This window comes from Corythoichthys intestinalis, chromosome 4, assembly GCF_030265065.1.
Source record: "Corythoichthys intestinalis isolate RoL2023-P3 chromosome 4, ASM3026506v1, whole genome shotgun sequence".
NCBI lineage: Eukaryota > Metazoa > Chordata > Actinopteri > Syngnathiformes > Syngnathidae > Corythoichthys > Corythoichthys intestinalis.
Window position 1 is genome coordinate 62,237,447 of NC_080398.1, and position 26,241 is coordinate 62,263,687.

The window sequence follows — 26,241 nt, forward strand, 5'->3', positions numbered from 1 at the left end:
ACCAAACACATTCAGAGTTGGCTCAATAATAAAGAAAGAGAGCGAGCAATAGAGAAAGATAAAAAACAACAAGAAAAAAACAAAAACAAAAACAATGAAACCAATAAACAAACAAACAAATTCAGAGTTGGCCCACTAATAATAATTTCCATTACATACGGCAATTGTACAAAAACATCAACACATAATGTCAACACACATTAAAAAAAAAAAAAAATCTACATATTTTCTAAAATTTGTATCATTGATACATTAAACATTACATGCATTTCTCACAGTTAAACAAATATAACTGCAGTGAGATTGAGCACAATAAGGTGTTAAAGAAATTTTATTTACTTCAATGAGGTCCAGAAATGCTCGTCTCAAATGTGATATATTCTACAATATAGCTAAAGTGCCTATGACAGCAAAAAGCATGTTTCTTTCATATTTATGCTTCTGAATGAAATGGAAGGCGATCGATATATTCATCCAATTTTTTGTATCCCACGCCATTAAAATGAGTGACTTCCTGAATTTACGAAGAATGCGAATGTGACGTCTGTGGGATAAACATCTTCAGTATACAGCCAATACTACAGTATGCAGAACGACTGCAGATTCAGCTGATTTTACAGATTATTTCATTTATTTTTCGCATCAAGCCAGCCCAGTGTGCCGCAGGCTTTTGTTGCTGCAACAGGGAGAGGCGTGTGAGCCTTTTGGGGTTTCAAAAAGTTCCCGTTCACTGCTGGTAATGGCCAAAACAAGTCCAACAACTGTGGGACCATTGTGAAGTGAGTAAGTTACATGTTTTATATTATGTCAAATACTGGGATCATGGCACACATTTTAACACTAGAACTATCAAGGGAGGATCAGTTGATACAAATTACTTTTTTAACCAGAGAAGGATCATCTGACCCTAATCAGCATCTTTTTTTAGCACTATGGTCATTAGTCATTCCCATTCACACTCGCAAAACCACACGGGTGGATTGCTCCAATTAGCATCTTGAGTGTTTGCAGGCTGATGGGGGAAGGGTAAACTGGTGTTATTCTAGCTGGCCTGTTTTCACTTTCAAACCCAGAAGAGACGTTGTGGTGAAAAAGCCACCATAAAATAGACCAAACTACTTTCAGGATGTGACTTTTCTTTTTAGGTGTTTACTTGTCCCTTCAACTGTTCCAGTTGTATCCTCTGTGTTAACCAAACGGAACATACAGGTTTTCTTTTTTTTCATGCATGCAACATGCCACTTTATACATGGAACCATACTGTGGTCAAATTTACAGTATGTCTCACGTATACTGTATGTGTATGTAAACTGTATGGAGACAGAAAGGTGCCACTGGACGGTTGTCTGAGGCAATGAACACCTTTAGAGGTGATTTTCTCTCCCCCTTCCGAATAGGCTAGTCCAGTTGGACAAAACAGTTGTTGCTTGTCAGACAGTGGACCGCTCAGGCAGGCAATCGGGTGGACAACCTTTTTAAGTTGCAGTTTGCCTACACTACAAGGGACGGTGTAATAAAAAACAAAACATTTTTTATGTGGGGACATATGACACTTCGCCATTTTCCCGGGGCAGCACCCCGCTCTAACGTCGGCCGGTTTGACCACCGAGAATGGGCTATTTTCGGCATTCATTCCCGGCGACGAGCACTGCTGTGGCAGCAGCAGAACGACACTCTTTCCTCCGTCTCCCAAGCCGGGGCAGGGAAATGACAAAAGACGGTTTAACTCCGGTGGCACAAATTACCATTCGGAGGAAGCTGCCAGTTTTGAACATTACCCAGTAATTATGCCTTGTCATACTGAATAAATGCATTTTTAATACTTCATGTTCCATTTAGCACAAGACTGGTATTTGTCATGACCATACCATTTATTGAGGATAAATACGTAGATAGAAAAATATCCTGTAAAAATATTTGAGTAGAGAGATTGAAGCATTCATGACATTTTGCTCCTCTCTATTGTATTTCCCTCATTCTGAATCTTCCCGCCTCAATGGGTTGAATTCTAAATTAGATGAAAAACATGACCCTGCTGACGTCATCATCCAGCTGGGGACGCTAGAGCGCTGTAATGACAGGCAGGTGTAAACGGCACATTTAAAGACTAATTTCTCGTCATCTGTGCTTTGCCAAATTGTTGTATATAGTCCAATCGTCTCAAAACATGATTCTAATTCACATAATAATGCTATTTAAGTTTTTTTTATGCTGTCACAGGCACTTAAATGTGCACTTGGAAGTCATTTTTGTTCATTTACCTATGTTAGGCTACCTATTTATTTCCTTATAACATGAAAAGGTAAATTTTTGCGTGATCTTCCAAATACAGTGTATCACAAAAGTGAGTACACCCCTAGCATTCCTGCAGATATTTATTTATACCTTTTCATGGGACAAAACTGACAAAATGACACTTTGACACAATGAAAAGTAGTCTACAGGAGTGCTGTCAGCATTGCTACAGAGATTGAAGTGGTGGGGGGTCAGCCTGTTAGTGTTCAGACCATACGCCGCACTCTACATCAAAATGGTGTGCATGGCTGTCACCCCAGGAGGAAGCCTCTTCTGAAGACGGTACACGAGAAAGCCCGCAAACAGTTTGCTGAAGACATGTCAACAAAGCACATGGATTATTGCAATCATGTCCTATGGTCTGATGAGACGAAGATTAATTTGTTTGGTTCCAATGGTCTCAAGCATGTGTGGCAGCGACCAGGTGTGGAGTACAAAGATAGGTATGGCATGCCTACAGTCAAGCATGGATGTGGAAATGACCCCCCCAACCTCTTCAATCTCTGCAGTCAATGCTGACAGCACTCCTGTAACGAGTCACATGACATTATGGAGGTAAAATGACAAGCAGTACTCAAATTGGACATTTAGGGATGTACGAGGTTTCTATGGGATGTACTCACTTTTGTTGCCAGGGGTTTAGATATTAATGGATATATTATGAGGGGAAAATAAATTAACTCTATTATATAAGCTGCGCACAGACTACTTTTCATTGTGTCAAAGTGTCATTTTGTCAGTGTTGTCCAATGAAAAGATATACTTAAATATCTGCAGAAATGTGAGGGTTGTACTCACTTTTGTGATACACTGTAAGTGTAATGCAGTAGCCAAATGCATGTGTAAAGCCTGCGTTATTTAATTGTGTGTTACAGATATGACTGCCAAAAGCAGTTTCCATTGCAAATCTGTCATTTTCGGAGGTTTCTGCCTCCGTGGCTACCTTTATCTCAGGGAGTCCTGGCAAGATATTCTAGCCACTTTCACTGCCACTCTACTGCTCTTTACATGTTCGTTTGTGTATCATTTCCCCCATTTTTTACAAGGGAAATATATATTTTATTAAATTCTCTGTAACCTCTTTATCTGCATTAATAATTGAAGTCACCTTATTGCTGATGTGATTCACGTTTTGTTTAGTTCACATGAATCTAGGCATCCAAACGTCTAATTTGGAATTTTATGTCACCTGTGGGTGACAAGAGACCTATTATTCCCCCTCCAACACCTGTCGTCCACCAAGGTCATTGTCAATAATAGCCCTACCCAGGGAACTTGAGGGCTGCCTAATTTGAATGTGTAATGCAATATTTATATGATTAATGCCTTGTCTAAAAGCTTGAGATTAATCAGGCAAAGAAAAGGCAGATGTTTCTTTGTTATTGTGTGAATATGAGAGCATACTTTCTGATTTAGCCTCTGAAACAAATCTTTTACAGGATGATATTGATGTGGGTTCTGTTCAACCTGTCAAACAGCACACATCTAGGACCAACCCCTGTGAAATGCAAACGGCACAGGAAAGAAGTAGAGTGTGAATCACGATATTGCATAGCCGAGTGACAGCTCATGGAGTTCACCTAGCATTTCGGTTCTTAAGGCAAACATAACAAATCAGCGGTTTTCTTTTGATATTAGTAGGGTCAAAAATGTGACCAAAGCAGTTTCCTACCCCCTACCGAGGGTATGATTGTGTTGACCATGTTGGATCAATAGCTTGTTCGTTCGTTCATTCATTCATTCATTCATTCATTCATTCATTCGTTCATTCATTCATTCATTCATCTTCCATTCCACATCTTCCATTCCACTTCTTCCATTATTTTTTATTCTATTCGTGATTAAATGTGATTTTTATGTATAATTTTATTTCCTATTTCGATTGTATTTACGTTGTATTGATTTTAATGTGATTTTTATGATCTTCATGTGAAGTAAAGCACTTTGAATTGCCTTGTGTTGAATTTGCCTTGCCTTATCCACACAAGGGACGCAGGGATGCTAGAACCTATCCCAGTTATGGGCAGTAGACGGAGTACACCCTGAAATGGTTGCCAGCCAATCCCAGGGCACAACAAACAACCATTTACGCACACATTCATACCTAGGGACAATTTGGAGTGTTCAGTCAGCCTAGCATGCATGTTTTTGGGGGAGAAAAGGCAAACTCCAAACAGCAAGGCCGGAGCCCAGGATTAAACCCTTGATCTCAAAACAATGAGGCTGACGGGCGAACCACTCACCATCGGATCAACTTGTTATGCCAGTAAATTCGACCTATTCAGGAAATATTGTCATTGTCTGCTTATCTGGGTCACAGGGGGGCACTGCCTCAGCAAAGTGGCCCAGACTCCAGCCACTTCCAACAGCTTCCTTCTGGGTAAATCTTAAGGCGTTCCCAGGCCGGTCGAGAGATATAATCCCTCCAGCATGTCTTGGGTCATACCTGAAACAAATGAACAAGTACAAATTTGTGTACTGTAATTTCCGGACTATAAACCGCTGCTTTTCCCATTTTGAATCCTGCGGCTTGTAGTGCAGTGCGTCTTATTTGATGATTTATTTGGGTTAATAGATAACACTTTATTTGACAGTGGCGTCATAAGACTGCCATAAGACCGTAATAACACTGACATGACATTATCGTAGGCATTAATGAATGATAATGAATGATAACGCTTATGTCCAGCTCTGATCTTTTACATCCATTCAGAAGGGAGATAGTTTGCCGGATGACACAAAATGACATAAGGATTAATTAATGCTCACGGCAGTGTCATGTCATAATTATGATGGTCTTATGACAGTCTGATGGCACCTTCAAATAAAGTGTTACCAAATTCCATAACATGCAATTAACGAAACAACAAGAACAGTAACCGAAGAAACAACTAGCACAGAACATGAATTTTTATTTGTTATTTACATCTGTAGCGCTGTAATGCATGCTAGGGAGCATGTTGGATGACACTAGCATTGACAGCAGGTAGCAGCAGAGGTTGACTGTCTCCCCCATGAGAACAGTGATGGCCAAATGAAGTTTCTTGAGGTAATGAGGCTTTGCAGCCAATTGGTTCAACGCTTTATGGTGGTTCATTTAGTCTTATGACAGTCTTATGATGCCTCTGTCAAATACAGTGTTACTCGTTGATATTTCTTGGTGTAAGTTTCCCATAATACAGTGAGGACAGCTGCGGTTTATAATTCAGTGCGGCTTATCTATGAACAAATGCCCTTTTCGTGTCAAATTGGGTGGGTGGCAGCTTATAGTCAGGTGCGCCTTATAGTGCGAAAATGACGGTACTGACTTGTACTTAATCCGTGTGTACAAGGGGAAAGCGTAGTAAGCATATGCTTCAGCCTTGTGTCCCTTTCAGACATGTGATGCACATAGTAGTGTGAAAAATATGACTGAACTTAATATGCCATATTCCCCAGAGAAATGCTTTACTGATTCAACAATAGTATTGCACTTCATGAAATTACACCTTCAAGTGTTAAATTCACAGAAGGTATTGGTTCAGGCAACATATTTTTTGAATACAGAACATAGATCTGGTCGGTGTGATTTAGTGCAAGGAATGAATTGCCATTTTAGCTGATTGAATGTGACATTTCATCTTCCATCTACCTTCCCGTACCTCTCACAGAGGAAGTGAGCCGAATGACCTTTTGTGTTCCTTGAGGCTTTACCCGAGCAAAATACCTCTCAATATTTTGCAGTGCCTCTAAACTAATTGAATGTAAAATAGACATATGAACCCTAGGTAATATGGTAATCATGGATGAGCTGCCTGTACACAAAATGTCTTTAAAATGAAAAAGAAAGGTGAGACATACTTCTGACCATTCGACATTTAAGGGAATTAATCCACCTCTGTGAAGTGGGCCCTCATCAGAGGCAAATTTATCAAGTTTATGTCATTTGTTTGTACTACGTTAGTGCTGAAATTTTTTTCGTTTGTGCTGCTAACATTTTTGAGATATTAACAGTTCTTTTATAGGTCAAACTGAGGTCAACCAGGCCTCCATTTTGATAAAAAATGGCTAAAAATTGTGTGAATCGTTTGTGCTGGTTTGTGTTGTAAAAATTTTCCTTTGTGCTGCTATAGTTTTTAAGATATTAATTTTGACTGATGCCGTCACGCAGCCCCCCATCTATTGCAAAATGGTGCCATTCATTTATGTTACGTTTGTGCTGTAAAAAAAAAAAAAAAAGTGTTTGTTCTATATGAACTGTTAAGTATATTGTACTATAGCCCAGTGGTCCCCAACCTTTTTTGCACCACAGACCGGTGTGATTGAGGCCTTTATTTTCCACGGACCCGCAATGTGTGGCAGAAAATTACAGTAAATATAAAATAACACGACAGGGCTAAAAACGAACAATAAGTGCAGGGAAAATATAACTCACCATATGCTGAATCAACCTTTTTTTTAACAGTGGCCTTTCCTAAAACTTGACAGGAAATATCCTTGGTTGCAGGCATAATGAGTTCCTATCCAATCGTGAAAGGTTTCTGGCTTTAGCGATTTGTTACGCCACAAGGTATGATGCTCTTAGTGCATTCGCTTTTGTCGTCTCGTTTCCTAGCTTTTAGCCACGTTATGCAGTATGGACTTGGTTGTAGGCTTCTCTTTTGGCTTAGTAGGGGGCCTTTCCCTGGAAAAAAAATTTGTTCAAAGATGTCGCAGCACACAGCCAACTTCAGCTAACGTTACTGTTTACAATGACTGACACTGGGCGGCTATTGGTGTGCAAGCACCCCAGTAGTGGCAGCCAACCTCTAGAGGGCGACGTACACATATCTCTACTTGGATTAGTCAAGAGGCACAGGCCAGATTGCGGTCGTTAACAAATTATTATTTATTTATTATTATACAAATATTTATTATTTCTCTGCGGCCCTGTAGCAAATGGTCGACGGGCTGGTACCGGTCCACGGCCCGATGGTTGGAGATCCCTGCTGAGTATCTGTATGTAACCAAATGACCACATTATGCTAAAAAGATGACCCAAAAATCATCAATTTATTTGAGAACACTATGACCCTTACATAGAGCATGAGTGCCCTCTTGTGGAGAACAAACATTGTTACCTCTGAATGGCATAATGGAGTCATGTGTTTATTGTTGTGACATCTCATTGGTGTAACAGCTAGCGCTACTGTCGGCATCTCCCGCAAAAATAAAGTTAATATGTAGAATAAAGAGGAAAAATGTAACGACTCTGGTGTAGCTCAAAGTGGCAGAGAAAGAGTAGTGTTTCTTTTTCACAAATCTACTGAAGTAAAAAGTATTGTGTAGTAAAACTGCTCTAAGATGTACATTTTTCTTCCAAAGTTACTCAAGTAAATGTAACAGTAAATATAACGCGTTACTACCTACCTCTGTTACCAGCTAAAGCAGCACTAGAAAGCTGGGCATAATTATTAATTCTGATTGGACTGTCACAACCAAAATTGCTTAAAAAAAGTGGGCGTTCCCTGATGCTTTTTCTTGAGTGGAATAACTATGAAATTGTAAAAAAAAAAAACAGCCAGATTTGAGTGCCATTTCTTTTCTACATGTACAATTACATTGTCATCATATTCATTTTCATTCATTTCATAGCACCTTTAGGTTAACTGTTTATGGTTGTCAGTGCAGTAGTCCGCCACCCTAAACTTTCTTTAAAAAACCCTTTTTGTCACCTCGGCTGTATTGTGGTGGCCTTAACACTGTTTCAATGTAGCATTAGACTATACTGATATTCAGTAGACTATGACCTAGTTCAAGTGGGTCTCAATTTGTTCTGCTCTCGTTCCGTGATGATGAACTGCGTTTACTTTGTCTGGTCATAGACTTCATATTGATATTGACGGGTTACCTCCGTCATACACTGCGCTTCACCTACAAGTAGGGGGCCCGCCCACATCAAGAGGAGATATTCTCAAACACACGCTGGATTTAGGTTGAAAAGTAAGAAAGCTGTTCCGCACACAAACAGGAAGGGTTTTCTGAGGAGTGATTTGTTCGAGGATTCAAGGTAATTATTATATTTTTCGTACCATGCATGCATTTTGAAACTTATGAAAATAATCAATGGGTGAAATTAGCCGCTACGGCATTGGCTTCATAGTTGGCAATATTTACGTAAAGTAATAGCTAACAGTACGGTTTTTTGCTTTTAACCAAGAATTCAGACTGTTTTACATCCATATCTATAAAGAATTCAGGGATTTAAGTATTTATTCAGAAGAATTTTCTACGGAAAAAGCTCTTTGTTTGTGTTTCCACTCGGTCAGCTTTGACGGAGATAGACCCCTTATCAATCGGACCTGCGCCCCATGTCCTGTCAATATAATTATGAGGTCTAGGGTTGGTTTTATTTTTGGGGGGGCATGTAGCCAACTATTGTTTTTTTTTTGTTTGTTTGTTTTGTTTTGTTTTTGTTATCCTGGTTTGTTAATCCATTTCAATTACTGGTATTCAAATTGACAGTCGTTGATGGTGATGAAACCTGTATGCCTCATTGTTGTTGCCATTTGTATGTTATTTAAATTATGCTATGATGATCTTTATTTTTGGAGTTAAGGGGGCCCGGTCATATTCTGATTTGACTGTTTAGATCATATGCTGTATATGATTATTTCTGCATATGTTAGGCCAGCAGAGACGCCCTTGCTAGTCCTGACGGTCCTTCACTGGTTAAACAACTTGTGTGTAATAGTTTTCATTTTAGTTTTCTCTCTTTTCTTAACCCACCTTCATATATGTGAATTCTCATAATTTCATCTCACAGTATGTGTTTTTGCAGACTTGATAAATCATTGATATGCTGAAGTGCAAGGCCTTGTACCAGAATGGCTAGTAAATTAGATGTAGCCCTTTCATAATTAATGCAGTAAATGCATTTTCAGAGAGCTCTGACTATAACTCATAACTGCGCTTTCTGAGGTAATTTATTTCATAAAGTCTTTTCATTTGTAAAATAATAAAACATGTCCCTTATCGTTAAAAGTTGGATAAGAAAAACTTTTATGACAATGGGGAGAGTAATTTTAAACAGATGTAGGTGGATGAATGAAACTTATGACCATTTAGAGACATATTATATTTGACTCTACCGTTGGTCGGTTGCTCTTTATATTCAGAATCTTGAATTGCCTGTGCTCAAAATATTTTCTTTGAGGTGGCCAAAATATTTTCTTTGAGCTGTAAATAAATTAAAATAACATTTCCACTTATTCAACTCAAACTTTTTTTCTGTAGCACTTTGACGATCATTGGAGTTTGACAAGACAGTATATTTGCCCTTTGTGTCCTTCTTCCTTCACAGAATCTTCAGTTTCCTATCCTCAAAATATTTTTCTTTGAGATGCAAATAAATTAAAATAACATGCCCACATCTTCAATCTAAACACTTTTCTGTAGCACTGTAACAACAACTACAGCTGTGTGTGTGTGTGTGTGTGTGTGTGTGTGTGTGTGTGTGTGTGTGTGTGTGTGTGTGTGTGTGTGTGTGTGTGTGTGTGTGTGTGTGTGTGTGTGGTGGTGGTGTGTGTGTGGGGTCATTATTGTCCTTGTTTTCATGAAAGACTAAGGGTGGTCCTGTCTGATTCATTGATTCATCATACTGTACCGTCTTTCCAACCAAGTGTCTAACTACTTCGTTACCATCTCATGACAACACCAATCAGGAGAAAGAGGCACAAGCTGCAGGCGTGACCAGGGAGAAAAATACCTGGTTGAATACATCGACGCCATTTTTCCTCGAGCGATGACAGCAGATATTGATAAAAAAGTGACTACACTCCTCGCATTTTTGCAGATATTTAAGTACATCTTTTCATTGAACAACACTGACAAAATGACACTTTGACACAATGAAAAGTAGTCTGTGTGCAGCTTATATAGTAGAGTTAATTCATTTCCCCCTCAAAATAACTCAAAATATAGCCATTAATATCGATACCCCTGGCAACAAAAGTGAGTACACCCCACAGAAACCTTGTACATCCCTAAATGTCCAAATTGAGTACTGCTTGTCATTTTCCTTCCAAAATGTCATGTGACCCGTTACAGGAGTGCTGTCAGCATTGCTACAGAGATTGAAGAGGTGGAGGGGGTCAGCCTGTTAGTGCTCAGACCATACGCCACAAATTGGTGCGCATGGGTGTCACCCCAGGAGGAAGCGAACTGTTACTACAAGGAGTGGGCAGCAGATACGTTATGATCAGGGGTGCACATAAGTGGTCCGCATGCACACATGCGTACTGGACGTAGACAAACGCGCTGGCCCTCAACGGCTTCCATACGCTTTTGTGTACCGATGGCTGACCACTGTATTTGCGGCGGACACGAGAAAATCACTTCTCAAAATGTCAAAGAGGCAGGCCCCACTGAGTAATTATTTCCGTGTTCCCCAACCCCCGTCAAAAGACAGACAAATGACAGAGACGTCAAAATAAAACAATATGAGAATGAGAATATTTTAGGGGGACTTCAGCCCCCCTAAAATATTCTCATAGGCCTAACGACACCAATGGCGCCTAATAGTGTGGTGCACCTATTGTGTGGACTGAGTAGCAAAATGTGTCCGTCTGACTGAGCAATTTTTGAAAAGGCAGACGTAGGTGACCGGCGCATAAGAACCTTAAAGGGAGAAGGTTGCGTGTCAATAGGGATGTGCCCCAGTAGCTGTAACGTTCGAGTGTGTGCGTTAGGCTAGACAACATTGGTTTGGCAAGGGACTCTAAAAAATGGCATCTACTGCAGGGACATGCTTACGAAGCCCAGTTCAAACTCAAGGCTATCACCTGCGTGAAACATAAAGAAACAGCCACCTGTGGTGAGGTTTAAGAGAAAGACGCCCGCATGAAGGAAAGTTGAGCTGCCGTGTTTGATGGAGACCTGGCCTAGCTGTTCAATTCGGCAAATAAGAGAAGGACTTCGATGGATTTTTGCAATGATTAAGATTGATTATAGTACTTTATTAAATTTATTAATAAAGTACAATTGAAACTAGTTTTGCTCCCACTGCCTTTTAAAAATAAAAATAAAAAAATACGCTAGCACGCCTGCTTTTCATGTGCCCAATAATTTGTAACATTTGTGTGTGTTAAATACAAAAATAACTCCCAAAAAATAGCCAGCGCCTTTTAATACAGTGCGCCCTATGATCGCGAAAGTACGGTATTTACATTGACAAGTTCAAAGGGAAAAGACAAAGTATGTCGAACTGCAGTAAGTGCTAAAAATAATGATGATTGCTTCTGTTTTGGTACATATAGAGACTTTTTTAAAAATTATTATTAGAAACAAGACACATTCACTTTGTGCTCTGAAATTTGTAGATTAAAAAAACATGATTGCAGGTTTAAATTTAAAAAAAAGAAGAAAAAAAAAGCAAGCCAGGAGTTATATTGGGTCTTTCTGAGAAAGCCTGGCCATCAAGATTAGAGAACAGGGGGCAAAAGCAACTTGGTGAGTAAATTGTTTTGGTATAAAAACACAAAGGTTACATTGTCGTACAGAATACGCATACTATAAAAGACAGGTAAGTGAAAAGAAGGGCATCAAAATAATTATTATGATGCTTTTCATCATGATTTTTCGCCAAGTACAGTATGAAATATATTTAAAGGCTGAAATCCATTCTGTGCAACTGTGAGGTAATTATAATTCTGTACATCACGAGTCCATCATCATGGATCATAACATACCGTATACATGTGGATATTAAGTTACAAACTCGTTATTTGTTAAACATACACACTCCACTTTTATTCCAATTCATGCAAACAATAAATATATAAAATACATGTATTGAGCCTGCCTGCCATCCTTCCTGTTTTTTGATAAAGTGTCACAGTGTTGAATTTCAAAATTCGTTCATTCATTCATCTTCTGTACCGTGTCCTCACGAGAGTTGTGGGGGTGCTGGAGCCTATCCCAGCTAACTATGGACAGGAGGTGGGGTACACTCTGAGCTGGTTGCCGTCAATCACAAGGGACAAACAACCATCCACACCCACAATCACACATATAAGGAATTTTGAGGGTTCTCGCTGCCTTACCAAGCGTGTTTTGGGGATGTGGAAGGAAGCCAATTTACCCGGACAAAACCCACACAGGCATCGGGAGAACATGCAAACTCCACACAGGAAGGCCAGAGCCCATGATCTCAGAACTGTGAAAAGGACTTGCTAACTGCTCATCCGCCATTCCGCCCCCTTCTCAAAATCATATGATCACAGTGAGTTCTCTCGTTACGAATGAGTTCCATTCCTATGCTGGGACGTAACCCGAAATTCCTAACAAAGGTCCGACTTCACCGTCAAAATCGAAATTTACGTCATTATAAATATAATTATTATAATATAATTTTTTTTTTTTTTTTAATGGTAACACTTTACAATAAGGGTCCATTAATTAACATTAGTTAATGCATTTTCTGACAAAAACTACTGTTTAATAACATTACAATAAATCATAATCCCTTATCTAATATTAATTCATCAATTCTGGATTTCTGAAGGCTGAGCATTTCTGAAGGCTGAGCTCAAGCTGTGCAGTCGCATACAAGCCAGCTCCGTGAAGGACACGCTCCTATCTTCGCTGATAAGCGCAGGCCTGAAAATACAGCCTGAAAACAGCTCGGCTATGGGCACCAGAAAGGCTCAGGCCCCAAAACAAGAGGATTTTGAAGAACTTAGAGCCTCCATCCAGAAAATGGAGACGAAAATGGAGGCCGCCCTGGCCGCCTTGACCAATCTTGTGGAGAAGGAGGTTATGAAAGAGATACAGCTGCTGAGGGCTGAAACCCGCCAAAACCGCGATGAATTCCTGAAGCTCAAGCAAGAGAGTGAGGAAAAGGATGCGCGCATAAAAAGGCTGGAATACTTGGCTGATGAACTCGACCAAGGAAGACGCGCAAATGATCTCATCGTTTCTGGATTACAACTGGTGCCCCGATCATATGCCGAGGCGGCTAGTCCATCTGTGGCTCAACAAGCAATTGAAAAGCTGAAAGAAGCAGGATTAACCGTGGAAGAGGAACACATCACCCACTGCTTTCTGCTCCCGGCTGGGGGCAAGGGCCCTGCGGCGGTGGTCGTGAAGCTAACTGACCACAAGAGCAAGGCTGCCCTGCTTGCGCAGCGTCGCCGCCTGAAGGGTACGAAGATCTTTCTGAATGATAACCTGACTCGCCGGAATGCTCAAGTAGCAAAAAAAGCGCGTCAGCTCAAAAAAGAGGGGAAAATAACCAACACCTGGGTCTCTGACTGCAAGATTCTCATCAAGACACAAGACATGAAGATAAGAGTTGTGAGAAGCTTGGAGGAGCTGACACCATTCGAATAAATAATGATGACGTCCACAAATTTTCTGGATGTCCAGATGGATGAAACTTATGATGACCCTAGTGACAGTCTAGATCCGGACCTCAACTTCTACAATAACATGCCGAACAGTTGTAAGTACTACACCACAGACCAATACAACAACTCTATGGATAATGACGGCAAGCTAAAACTAATCCATTTCAACGCCAGGAGTCTTTACAAAAATATGGAAAGCATCGATGAGTATCTACAAAGCTTCAAGAATAAGTTTGATGTTATCGCCGTCTCCGAAACATGGCTTAATGATAACAAAGGACTTGACCTCAACTTGCTTGGATACAACGTAGCACAAGTAAATCGGACAGCTAAGGGAGGTGGGGGTGTTGCAATTTTTATCAGAAATGTGTTCAACTTTGATGTCCTGCAAGACAGGTCAATCGCTATCGAAGATTTGATGGAATGTGTATCAATTGAGCTAAGTGTACCTAACTGTAAAAGCATTACCATCTGTTGTGTTTATCGTGCACCTGACTCAAATGTACAACTTTTTACTCAGCACATGGAAGGCATACTGTCTAAAATGAACAATAAGCATGTGATTTGCTGTGGGGACATGAATCTGGACATCCTGAATCCCAAAAAAAATCCTCACATAGATAACTTTGTTGCATCCATGTATTCTCAAGGCCTACGGCCCCTGATTACGCAACCAACCCGTATAACGGCACACTGCGCGACTCTCATTGATAATATTTTCACAAACATTTTAGAGCAGACTCAAAGTGGCCTGCTAATCTGTGATATTACAGACCATTTGCCTATCTTTACTGAATTCCCTTTAAGCTATTCCTGCGCAAATAAAACCAAGATTGTATACAGAAGACTGAGAAGTGAATCAAATATTGAAAACATGAAAAAAGAACTTTTGAACCACAAATGGGATGATGTGTACAATGCAACAGATGTGAATACTGCTTATCAGTACCTTCTGAATACAATCCAACACCTCTATGATAAGTGCTGCCCGGTCAAGCAGTTTCCTGTGAGAAAAGCTATAAACAAGCCTTGGTTAACGAAGTCTCTTATCAATTCCTGCCTCAAAAGGACCAGGCTGTACAGGGAGTTCATCTCAAACAGGACAACAGAAAATGAAAACAAATTCAAAAAGTACCGAAACAAACTCAACTCCATTTTGCGTTCCTGTAAAAAACAATACTATTGCAACTTACTGGAAGACAATAAAAACTACACCTCCAAACTATGGAAAATTCTAAATGATATCATAAGAAGAAACAGGGAGTCAGGTAGCTCTTATCCTGAGTTCTTCTACGGGGAAAACAGTCAAATGAGAAACAAAACTGAGATTGCAAACAAATTCAACGAATTCTTTGCAACTGTGGGCTCCAACCTGGCAAAAAAAATCCCCCCGGTTGATACACATATGAACCCTGACCCCATTTTAAATTCAATGTTTCTTGAACCAATTCTCCCAACTGAGGTAAAGAGTTTGATTATGCAATGCGAAAACAAAAACTCTACTGACTTTCATGAAATTGATATGAAAATCATCAAAAGCATCCATAATGAAATTCTGCTACCAATAACCCATATCTTCAACCTATCTTTTGAATCAGGAATTTTCCCTGATGAAATGAAAATTGCTAAAGTTATACCAATATTCAAAGGCGGGAACCCACATGAGCTCAACAACTACAGACCTATTTCCATCCTCCCCCAACTTTCTAAAATACTTGAAAAGCTTTTTAACAACCGACTTGACAAATTCATAACAAAGCATCATTTATTATACGACAGTCAATATGGATTTAGAAAAAACCATTCCACTGTGCAGGCCCTAGCTGAGTCAATGGAACTGATTACGGGTGCTCTCGACCAAAAAAAATACTCTGTGGGAATCTTCCTAGACTTGAAAAAAGCCTTCGATACAGTCAACCACGACATCCTACTGGACAAACTACAGAGACTCGGTTTGAGAGGCAACGCTCTAAATTGGATAAGAAGCTATCTGGAGAGGCGCTGGCAATATGTATCATATGAAGGGTGCAGATCAACAACTCGTCCAATTACATGTGGAGTGCCCCAGGGCTCCGTCCTGGGGCCGAAACTTTTCATCCTATACATAAATGACCTGCATCTAGCTTCTAATCTCAAAATGGTGCTTTTTGCGGATGACACAAACATCTTCTGTTCCGGAAAAGACCCCCAGAGTCTATTTAAACAAATAAATGTGGAATTAGCTAGATTGCAAAAATGGTTCGATGCAAACAAATTAACTCTTAACCTCGAGAAAACTAAATACATAGTATTTGGAAGAAAAAATTTGGATCCGAACCTAAAGATACTAATAAATAATGTAGAGATACAAAGGGTACAACAGCACAAAGTGCTAGGCATAATTATTGATCAACGCCTAAACTGGAAGCCTCATATAGATAGACTGAGAAACAAAATTGCTCGGAGCATCTCAATTCTCTATAGAGCACAAAACATGCTAGACACGAGGGCTCTCCAAACCCTATACTGCGCACTCGTCCTTCCACATTTCAGTTACTGCTTGGAGATCTGGGGACGAACTTATGAAACGCACCTCAACCCACTCTGTGTTCTCCAAAAGAAAGCCATTAGAATTATTCATGGAGCTTCCTACAGAGCACACACCAACGAGCTTTTCATCAAGTCCAAAACGCTGAAATTTCATGACTTGGTCGACTACAAAATCGCTCAAATGATGTATAAAGCCAACACATACAGTCTTCCAGCAAATTTGCAAGCTTTATTCTGCATTAAAGAATCCTCCTACAATCTGAGAGTATCCCGAACTTTTTCCTACCAGTCCATTAGGACTAAAATGAAAACTTTTTCCGTTGTAAACACTGGGGCTCGACTATGGAATACATGTGATGCAGCACTAACGAATATAAACTCATTACACTTCTTCAAAATAATGTATAAGAAAAGCAAAATAAGCCAGTACATTGCCCAGACATAACAATAACAGCACACACTATACAGATAAGAATGTCCTCACACCAAACCAGGCTTAAGGCCAGGGACAACTAGTGATGATATAACAATCTGGGACGCGCCCCGCATCTAAATCACATTACGGACTCTGCTTCTGCAACGTACAAGCTGAGCTTCCTCCGGAGGAAATTATGGAACTGGTGAACTGGGCCCTGAGTTCAATGGATGGAATATTCTCTACTATGCGACCCTCCTCTGGACAAAGACCTTGCCCGGTCACCACCTTCACGTCTGGATATGTGGAGGACGCTTGGGGTAAATGGAGACCGCTATGCCTAACGTCCCTCCTGATAGAAGACGCTGAAGATGTGTACATCTTTGGCACACTGCTGGCGCTTGCCTTCCTGATGCTACTGGCTGCTCTCTGGGTTCGTCGCTTCTCGATCAGGATGAAAAACCAACTCCACGACGCAGCTGAGATTGTTCGACGCAACGGCGACCAGTTGGCCCAGTTAATGAAGGAACAGGCGATGCTTAGCGACGCTGCCACACGACTGGCCGCAAAGATTGACGTGGAGCTGCGTGATCAAGAGAGATTCGCTCGTGCCAACCGGGCCAGAGATGACGATGACTAAACTCCTAAGGGGATGCTGACAACAAATCTACGTGGACGCAACTCAGGCGGGCCTCCACAACACCCCTAGCTGTCACCACTCACCAATCAAGGACATGGACTGATTGAAGTTACATAAATTTAATTGTGAAATTGCCATGCAAATTAATGACTTTTTGAACAATAGGCGCTAGACTGTCATTGGACTGATCATGAGCTGTTGCTTGTGCGACCTTGGTGGAAGGGGGACGGGTCCCGATAAGCTTTGGCTTTTTTTCCGTTCCCTTTGTCATGTCTCTTTTCATCTTCTTGGAGAAACAATATTTTTTATCTTTTTTTCTTCCTTTCATTTCTTCCCTTATTACATGATTTAATGCTGATGATGATGATGTTGATGTGATGATGATGATGACAAATGACAATGACAATAAATTCAAATTCAATTAACATTAGACCAAACAGTAACTAATGGTTAAGTCTATGTTTCTCAATTATGATTCTGTAGCTGGGGGTCAGACCGCCAAGGCTCCCGCCTTTGGCTACCGCCCAACTCCCTACAGACCCTTTGGCCCTCCCACAGGTGGGGAGCCCATTAGAAGGGGGACCCACGTTCCCTTTTCGGGCTGTGCCTGGCCCGGCCCCATAGGAACAGGCCCGGCCACCAGACGCTCGCCTTCGAGCCCCACCTCCAGAGGGGGGCCCCGCTAACCCAAAATCCACCAACCAAAAAACCTAAAAAAAACATTAAAAAAAAAAAAAAATGCTGTGCTTATAATTACTGCTGATAAGTCGTTTTTTCAGTAGTTTATTTGCAACCATACGCATGGAACACGACTAGTGTGAACAGCTTCGGCCATCCCTCCCCTCTCTCACTCCAGTAAGACGTGGTGGGTTCAGGGACAGCTCAGAAAACAAAACACTAGAAACATAACATTGCAATATAAAGCTTACATGCAACCCGATTTGTTACATTACTGTCCTTATATTTAATTTCACGTGAACCGTTTGGTTTTGCTGACTTTGACTGTAAGGTCTGTGTCAACGCAGAACTGCTTTTGGCAACGAGCAAGGCGTTTTCACGCGAAGGTTTAACTTTGGCCTGAAATCAGCATAAGTCTTTAACGATGTTCTCAGCACCTAACATACTTTCTCTGATCTTTTTATGATGTTAAGCTTCGTTTCTATAGTATTTGCTATTCATTTGGACCCAGCTAGAAGTCACAGCTTTTTTTTATTTGGGAACATAATGTTAAAGAACGAGGATGAAAAAGATTAAGATCCTCCCGACACAAACGCAGACAGGCACTATGTGTGGCTGCCATTCAAGTCATCTATGATATAAATGTTCAGATTGTTTAGGACTAGTTAAAAATGTATCCAATAAATACTTACAAAAGAAATAAGTCACAGGTTTCAACACGTTTATAAATATATTTTCTTGATTTTTTTATCGTCAGGCATAAAAATGGGTCAGGGGGTTAAAAAGGTGAGAAGGGTGTGGAGGATATATGTTGCGGTACACTGTAAAACTACGGCTGTCCCAACAGATTTTTTAATAAAGGGTGTCATTTTAAAGCTATTCTTAGTGTAGAATCTGAATTCTGAATTAAGTGGGATTAACGTGGATGATAATGTGGATAGTTTTACACTCGGCAAAAAAAACAAACTCTTTTTGTCTTTGCAAGTGGTGTTAGTAATCGATTTTTTTCGTTTGCAAATGCTGTTAACCAGCGCCTTTTCATGTTTGAAGTGTCACCTTTTAACCGCAAGTTTGCGTTTTGGAGAAGATTGCCAATGTTTTATAGTAGGCTAAGTCGGTTGTCTTTTTTCCCCATTAGCCTCAATGTAGCAATGCTAACGTTTACAGTGTTTAATATACATGTGTTTCCTTAATTTGTTTGTTTGAACTTTTAATTCTAAACGCACGACAAAAAAAAAATGTAATGCACGAAAAACGTACAGATTTTGAACGTACAGCTTACACATTTAAAAATCAGTGCTCGCTTGTACAAATTACGCCGAAACCGTACAACTTGACAGGTATGCAAGTCACATGAGGACAGGGGTGTGGGCAAACCAATCCTCAAGGGCCGCAGTGGGTCCTGGTCTTTGTTCCAACTGACCCAGCACAGATAGTTTAACCAATGCGATTTCAGCAGAAATGAGAAGCACCTGACTGCAATTGACTGATTGTCCTCGTAAAACAGCAGACTGGTGAAAAGGTGTCCTCTCAATGGGTTGCAACAAAAACCCGCACCCACTGCGGCCCTTTGTAGAATATTTTGCCAACCCCTGCACTAGGAGGACACAAACACAAACCCTAACAGAGATGTATGGGGAAACTAATATTAAATTTCCACATGTTCACGTTGCCCCCAGGGAATAAGTTTAAGGTCACACACTATGAGCTGAAAGGTCCTCTACATAAGAACTGGCTGTGGAAGCTAGTGTTGTAGAAGCTGTGAAACATTGTCTTTATTCCTTTGGAGTCTCTGTGGCCAATGAGGTACAGTTTGTTATAGAGATGTGACTGAAAATTCGGCGCCTGCATACTTTTTATGGGGAGACGTCACCAATAGATGCTGCTGTCATCTCAGGGAAGGTATCTAACCAATCGAGTAAGAAGGGAGCGTGACTGAAAAGAAAACAGCTTGAAGAAGCTCGCGCCATTTAAATTAATTTATTAGGTACAAAAACGGTACACCTACCAAGCAAAAAAATAAGCTTTAAAGCAGTCGTCCCCAGCCAGGGCTTCAGGACATTAGGTATAGACCCTACCCACCGACGTCACAAAATCACGTGATCGCTGTATTGTTCCACCCCCTTGTCCGTCATTTTGTGTCTGTATTATCAATGGTCTCAATTGATCGAGCAATTTATAATGCATTTCATGGAAGACCCGGTGCTTTCGGATGCCGTAAACTCACTGGATGCGTTGCATAAAAGGCGTTATGTGGAAAAGCTTCAGTTTATCCATTCGCCACATCCATATTTGATGCCTAAATCGATGTTTTTCGACCCGCTGTCTTCGCCGTATTTGCCTGACATCTGCTAGCTACCCTGATATTTACAACTATCTTGTCCACACAAAATCAGCCTATTCTCACGAAAGTTTGGAAAAACTTTAAGAGCTTGGAGGCTTATAAATACTTTGTTACTGGTTGGGTGAAACTGGTCCTCGTCCACGAAAATTTGGCAGGAATCTATCTTGTGCTTGGAAAGGTGAGTACCGAAATTTTCAATTCAAAATCTTTTGTTCTTGCTAACATCCACTGTCAAGTCTAATGTATTTCATGTCATTTGTCAATGGAGCTAGGGCTTTTAATGTTTATATGGTTTAGCGATAGCACTCTCACTACATACATACGTGTATGTTGTCGGCGATTGGCCTAGCAATGATCTTAATTGTGGTTGTCAGCCCAAAACCCTCTAAATATATATTAAATGCATTTTACCAGATATAAAATGACTACTACATAATCTGTGGTAATCGTTTGGAGCCCAGTTTTCTCGTCGAATTGCAGCAGCCAATCTCGCTCTCTCCTCTCCGAGTCTCTCGGAATCCGGTAGAACTTCAAGTCTCTCCGTCTATCTTCTCTGTTATTGCAACCGACCGCCACACACGCCTTCACCATTTTGATGATTAATGTTAACGAGCAGAAAAACACGCCGTAAATAGGAGGAATGTACGTAGCCGTAACAGGTAAACACGATGTGTTGACGGACAATTGGGCGGCACCAGTCAGGAGGGCGGAGTTGTGACGTCACGTGGGTAGGGTCTATATGTTTTTGCAGAAGGCTCGTGGTCATATTGGTCACCTCTGCCACAGTGGTTGAGGCTGTCGATGAGGCAACAAAATTTACAGGAGGATTACATACAGGTGGGTTTAGTATGCAAAGGTTTTGTTCAAGTAAAACTAGCGTTACGTCAAAAATAATATTACTCAAGTTAAAGTACGCATCCAAAAAAATTACTCAAGTACAACTTAAAGAGTATTTCATGAAAAGAATACTCAAAAATTTAGTAATTGCGTAAAAGGATTTTTAAATTTTATTTTAAATAATGGTATTTTTTCTCAGCACAAAATCATCAGGATCAACTGTTATTATTATACTGCTCTATAACCTATTACATTACCATATTAGGCTAAAAAATAGACAAAAATAATCAAATTCCAAAAAGAAAAATCTACAGAAATGACACCTATTTCCTCACATTAAATTAAAACAAGTCTATATTCGGTTTTACGTTGTCTATCAGTGGCTAATATAAAAACTGGGAGAGAGGTTAAAATCCACGCTTTCGAGTAATGACAGCAGGACCCTATATCAAATAGTTATACAGTGGTACTTCTCCTAAATTCTTCTAAATTAATTGGTTCTGGAAGTAGTTTCGTAACTCGAAAATTTTGTGAGTAACGTTTTCCATGTAAATGCCCTACTTCGTTCCACAAATTTAGACATAACATTTTTATAATTCATAAAAATGCATCAAAACATGAAACAAATACATTTTGAAATTAGATTATTGCACAATAAACATAAAATCGGAGTTGAGCATTATGTAAAAAAGAATAAAAGTTAATTAAGTTAGTAAACTCATGTAAAGCGGTCGGTTCACAAGGGGAGAATGAAGAGGACGCTGGGATACACACATTCAGTAGAGGTCCCCCTAAACCAGGGGTGTCCAAAGTATTCTACATAAGCCTCAGTGTGTGCTGGATTTCATTCCAACAAAAAAAGACAACACCTTTTCAGACAACACCTTTTCACCAATGTGTCTTACAAGTGTTGAGTCAGGTGCGGCTTGGTTAAACTGTCTGTGCTCGATTGGTAAGAACAAAAACCAGGACCCACAGCGGCCCGTGAGGACCAGTTTGGATGCAAGGAACGCTAGGCAATGGAAGAGCAGCTATAAGTCTGTTATGTTCAGTAAACTTTGAGAGGTGCGAGTACCAGCCATACTGTATTTTTGCCTTTTGTATCCTGAAATTTATTTCATAACAAGAAGAAATATTTTCCCTTCGAAGTGTGTCTTAACCTGAAAATTCTGTATGTACGTTCGTAAGGTACCACAGTATATATCACTAGAAGTCCCAGAGAATTCTGCGACTCCTAACAGTCCCAAGCAATGGCCAATTTGGCCTTTCCTCCGAAAAAACCCAGAGGTGGCCTAAATGACCCAAGTGCTTTTGAATTAGCAAGTCGTTGTCCGACAGACAACAGCCGTTCATATGGAAATGCAACCACTTGTGTTGGTATGCGGCCCAAATGGAGTGGAACACACAACAGTAGTACTATTCATGTAATATTATGTGTCAGTTCACGTCAAGCTACATTTATGGGGTTTTGCACATTTTAATAATGTGCATTGTTTTACGATTTTACTGTCGGAAAAAATATCTCTGACAGTGTATTTGTGCGGCCTTTATATGCTGGCAATATTTGTTATAACAGTATATTTGTGATGCCTGCAGAAAATAGAACATTGAATCAGTATCAAATGTAAAACTGAAATAAGAGTCTGACGAAGTTAATTTTTGTCTTTTCTTCCTGGTATTTATTGATGCACAGGATTCAAACAAGAGTAATCACAGCAAATCAAAACTATCAAGTCAAAACAATTAAATACTATAGAAAACACACATAAATTTGCCTCTTATACACCCTCTATCCTCTGTAATGGACTTGTCGAAAGGTTATCAAGATTTTTTTGTTTTCCTGGGACTACTTGGTATACAATGAGGAGCAATTATTTGCACTCCTTGTGATTTTGCAAGTTCACTCACTTTGAAAAGAGGTGGAGGTCTGACATTTCAATCATAGATGCATTTCCACTCATAGAGACAATCTAAAAAAAATCCAGAATTCACGTTGTATGATTTTTAAAATGTACCATGGGCAATACCAGAGAGATTTCGAAAGGCACCAGATTCGATTAGCTCCACAAAGCTGGAAAAGGCTACGGGACAATTGGAAAGCAGCTTAGTGAGAATGAATCAACAGTTGCAGCAATTGTTAGAAAATGGAAAAGGCTAATCATGACTGATAATCTACCTTGGACTGGGGTTCCATGTAAAATCTCTCCTCGTGGGGCATCACTCATGATAGGAAAAGTGAGGGCTCAGCCTCGAACTACATGGCAGGAGCGAAACCTTGCTGAGTGAGGCTGCTTTCTCTTTCGCCCAACCCCCTCCTCAGCTAAAGTAGCCTGACTTGAGCCTTTTTCGCCCAACCCCCACCTCAGCTAGACACTTCTTTCTTACTTGCCTACTGCAGGTTGATAAATTTGTAGGTAGATTTGTGTATGTCTTAGTCAATCCAATAAAAAAGGTTCCTTCAATCAAAGTATATATTTTCAATCAAAAACAAAAGTCACTTGAATGAAAGCAAAATGTGTTTAAATGCAAAAGTTGCCTCAAAATAAAGACAGACAAAAAAATTCTTGTGTTGGTATATTTATTTTGCTTTTGATATGTTTTTATATTTTATTAGAATCAATCACAGCTCTGAAAGCCTACTGTAGGTTGTCAAATTTGTAGGTAGATTTCTATATGTCTTAGTCAATCAAAAAAAAAAAAAAAAAAAGGCTACTTCAATCAAAGTATATATTTTCAATCGAAAACAAAAGTCACTTGAATGAAAGCAAAATGTGTTTGAATGCAAAAATTTTCTCCAATTAAAGACGGACAAAATTTTATGAGAATCACAGCTTTGAGAGCCTACTGTAGGTTGATAGATTTGTAGCTAGATGTATTTCTTGGTCAAGCCAAAAAAAAGTTATTTCAATCAAAATATATATTTTCAATCGAGAAAAAATAGTAACTTGAATTTGAAAAGAGACATAACTTGAAATAACTTCAAATGAAAGCAAAATGTGTTTGAATGCAAACGTAAACAAGTCAGGCTGCTGTTTCTTTACTTGCAACCAGCCATTAGCTGTGGAGGGGAGGTTGGGGGAAATTTTTCAGCCATTACCTGTGGAAGAGGGTTGGGCGTCAGGCTACTTTCAGACACTATTTACTTGACAATAAACTGCTAAACCTTTGAGGATATTTTGACAGTATTTTAATAATTCTAATTTATTCGGATGTACAGTGGGGAGAACAAGTATTTGAGACACTGCCAATGGGTTTTCCCAATGGCAGTGTCTCAAATACTTGTTCTCCCCACTGTATTTGTTTGAATACCCTCTACATGTTAAAAAAACATTTTTGAAAAGATCAGTTAACAATTTGCTGTCGATATACATTGATATACATAGATATTCAGAAATACTATAACTAAGCACACCAAGCAACAGTGGTAACAAGAAAAACACCTCACATGAAATAGCTGGAAAAAAAATATGCAAGACTAGTAAATACCACTCTTGGTTCAGAAACAAGCTATCATTCAGGCAACTTTTGCATTCAAACACATTTTGCTTTCATTCAAGTGACTTTTGTTTTCGATTGAAAATATACACTTTGATTGAAGGAACCTTTTTTTGGATTGACTAAGACATACACAAATCTACCTACAAATTTATCAACCTACAGTAGGCAAGTAAGAAATAAGTGTCTGAAGTAGCCTGACTAGTAGTCAGGCTACTTTTGTTGATGAGGGGGTTGGGCGAAAGAGAAAGCAGCCTCACTCAGCAAGGTTTCGCCCAACCCCCTACTCAGCTAAAGTAGCCTGACTTGAGCCTTTTTCGAGTCTTGAGTCCTACTTATGAAGATGGTATGTCCTGTATCGGAATTTAAACAAATACATATAAAAACAAATTTCCCATTTATTTTCAATGGCAAGTAATCAAGGTCCCTGTGATTTTTTTACCATTTATCATGACAGCCCAATGAGATTGTATACCGCTAACTCTCATATAGGTGAATTAAAAAAAAAAAAAAGTAAAAAATCTGACCTACGTTTTTTGGGGGAGGAATGAAAAAATCAATTCAATCAGTTAACATAAACATCTTTGATGTGAAATGTTTTATATTGTTTATTTGTAATAACGTGTAGAACATGAAAAGTAACGTGTTACTTTGCTGAGTAACAAATTACTCTTACAATGAGGTAACTGAGTTACTTCTCCCAAAAAGTAATTTAGTTAGTAACTTGTAACTAATTACTTTTTGAAGTAAGATTGACAACACTGTGCAGTACATATTCCCTTTATAATAATTAGGACTATTAGGACATTCAGTCATTATTTCAGTGTGTTCAAAGAAACTTTTCAGGGCTGCTCCCTTCCACCTTCTCATGACACAAATTCTGTTTGTTTTTCTCAAAGGTTTTCACACGTTTTCTCGTACTAACTTCAGACAAAATGGCCACAATTCATGCTCCATTAGATCCAGTCATTCTAAACTATATACATGATCTTGCTTTAAACTCAAATTGCAGTTCTAAAACGTTTTTTTTTTTTTTGCAAAAACAATGTACAATTTTGGGCCATTTTTTTCTGTTTTTCTGTGTGGAGTATAGGAGAAGTAAGTTAAAAGTTTGTAAAAAGCGTAAAACTCCATAAATAAATGTATATTAATAAATGTAGCTTGACTTGAACTGACAAAACTATCACATGAAGTGTGCAACCGTGGTGTGTTCCCCTCCGTTGGGCCGCATTCTAACACAATGTATGTCTAGTGGTTGCATTTACATATGAATGGTTGCTGTCTGTCGGACAACGACTTGCTAATTCCAAAGCACTTGGGTCATTTGGGCCACCTCTGGGTTTTTTAGGAAGAGAGGCCAAATCGGCCATTGCTTGGGAATATTAGGAATTTTTGTCTTGAGGAAGGGCCGAGTCGGCCTCTGCTGGGTTTTCTAGTGATATATGTATATATGTGTATATTCTATGGACGCCACGAGATTGGACAGGGCGCCGTGACCATAGGACTTGCGACCTCAAACTTTTGTGTACCGTGTTTTTCGGACTATAAGTCGCAGTTTTGTTCATAGTTTGGCTGGGGGTGCAACTTATACTCAGGAGCGACTTATGTGTGAAATTATTAACACATTATCATATGTTTTGGT

The 26,241-nt window shown here is 39.6% G+C and overlaps 1 protein-coding gene across 3 annotated transcripts in view; it reads right to left on the reverse strand.

Moving 5' to 3' along the window:
- The window catches only part of LOC130914451 (adhesion G protein-coupled receptor B1-like), a 428,372-nt gene that overhangs the window by 16,776 nt on the left and 385,355 nt on the right, over nucleotides 1-26,241 (reverse strand). For 2 of the 3 annotated variants that reach the window (XR_009062924.1, XR_009062926.1), the window contains one exon: nucleotides 4,539-4,741. Coding sequence is in view for 1 of the 3 variants with exons in the window: in XM_057833647.1 (XP_057689630.1) it covers nucleotides 4,736-4,741 (6 nt within the window). In the remaining 2 variants the exon portion in view is untranslated. Of the gene's footprint in view, nucleotides 1-3,168; nucleotides 4,742-26,241 lie in introns of those variants that run through there. The other variant, XM_057833647.1, reaches the window with a different exon arrangement.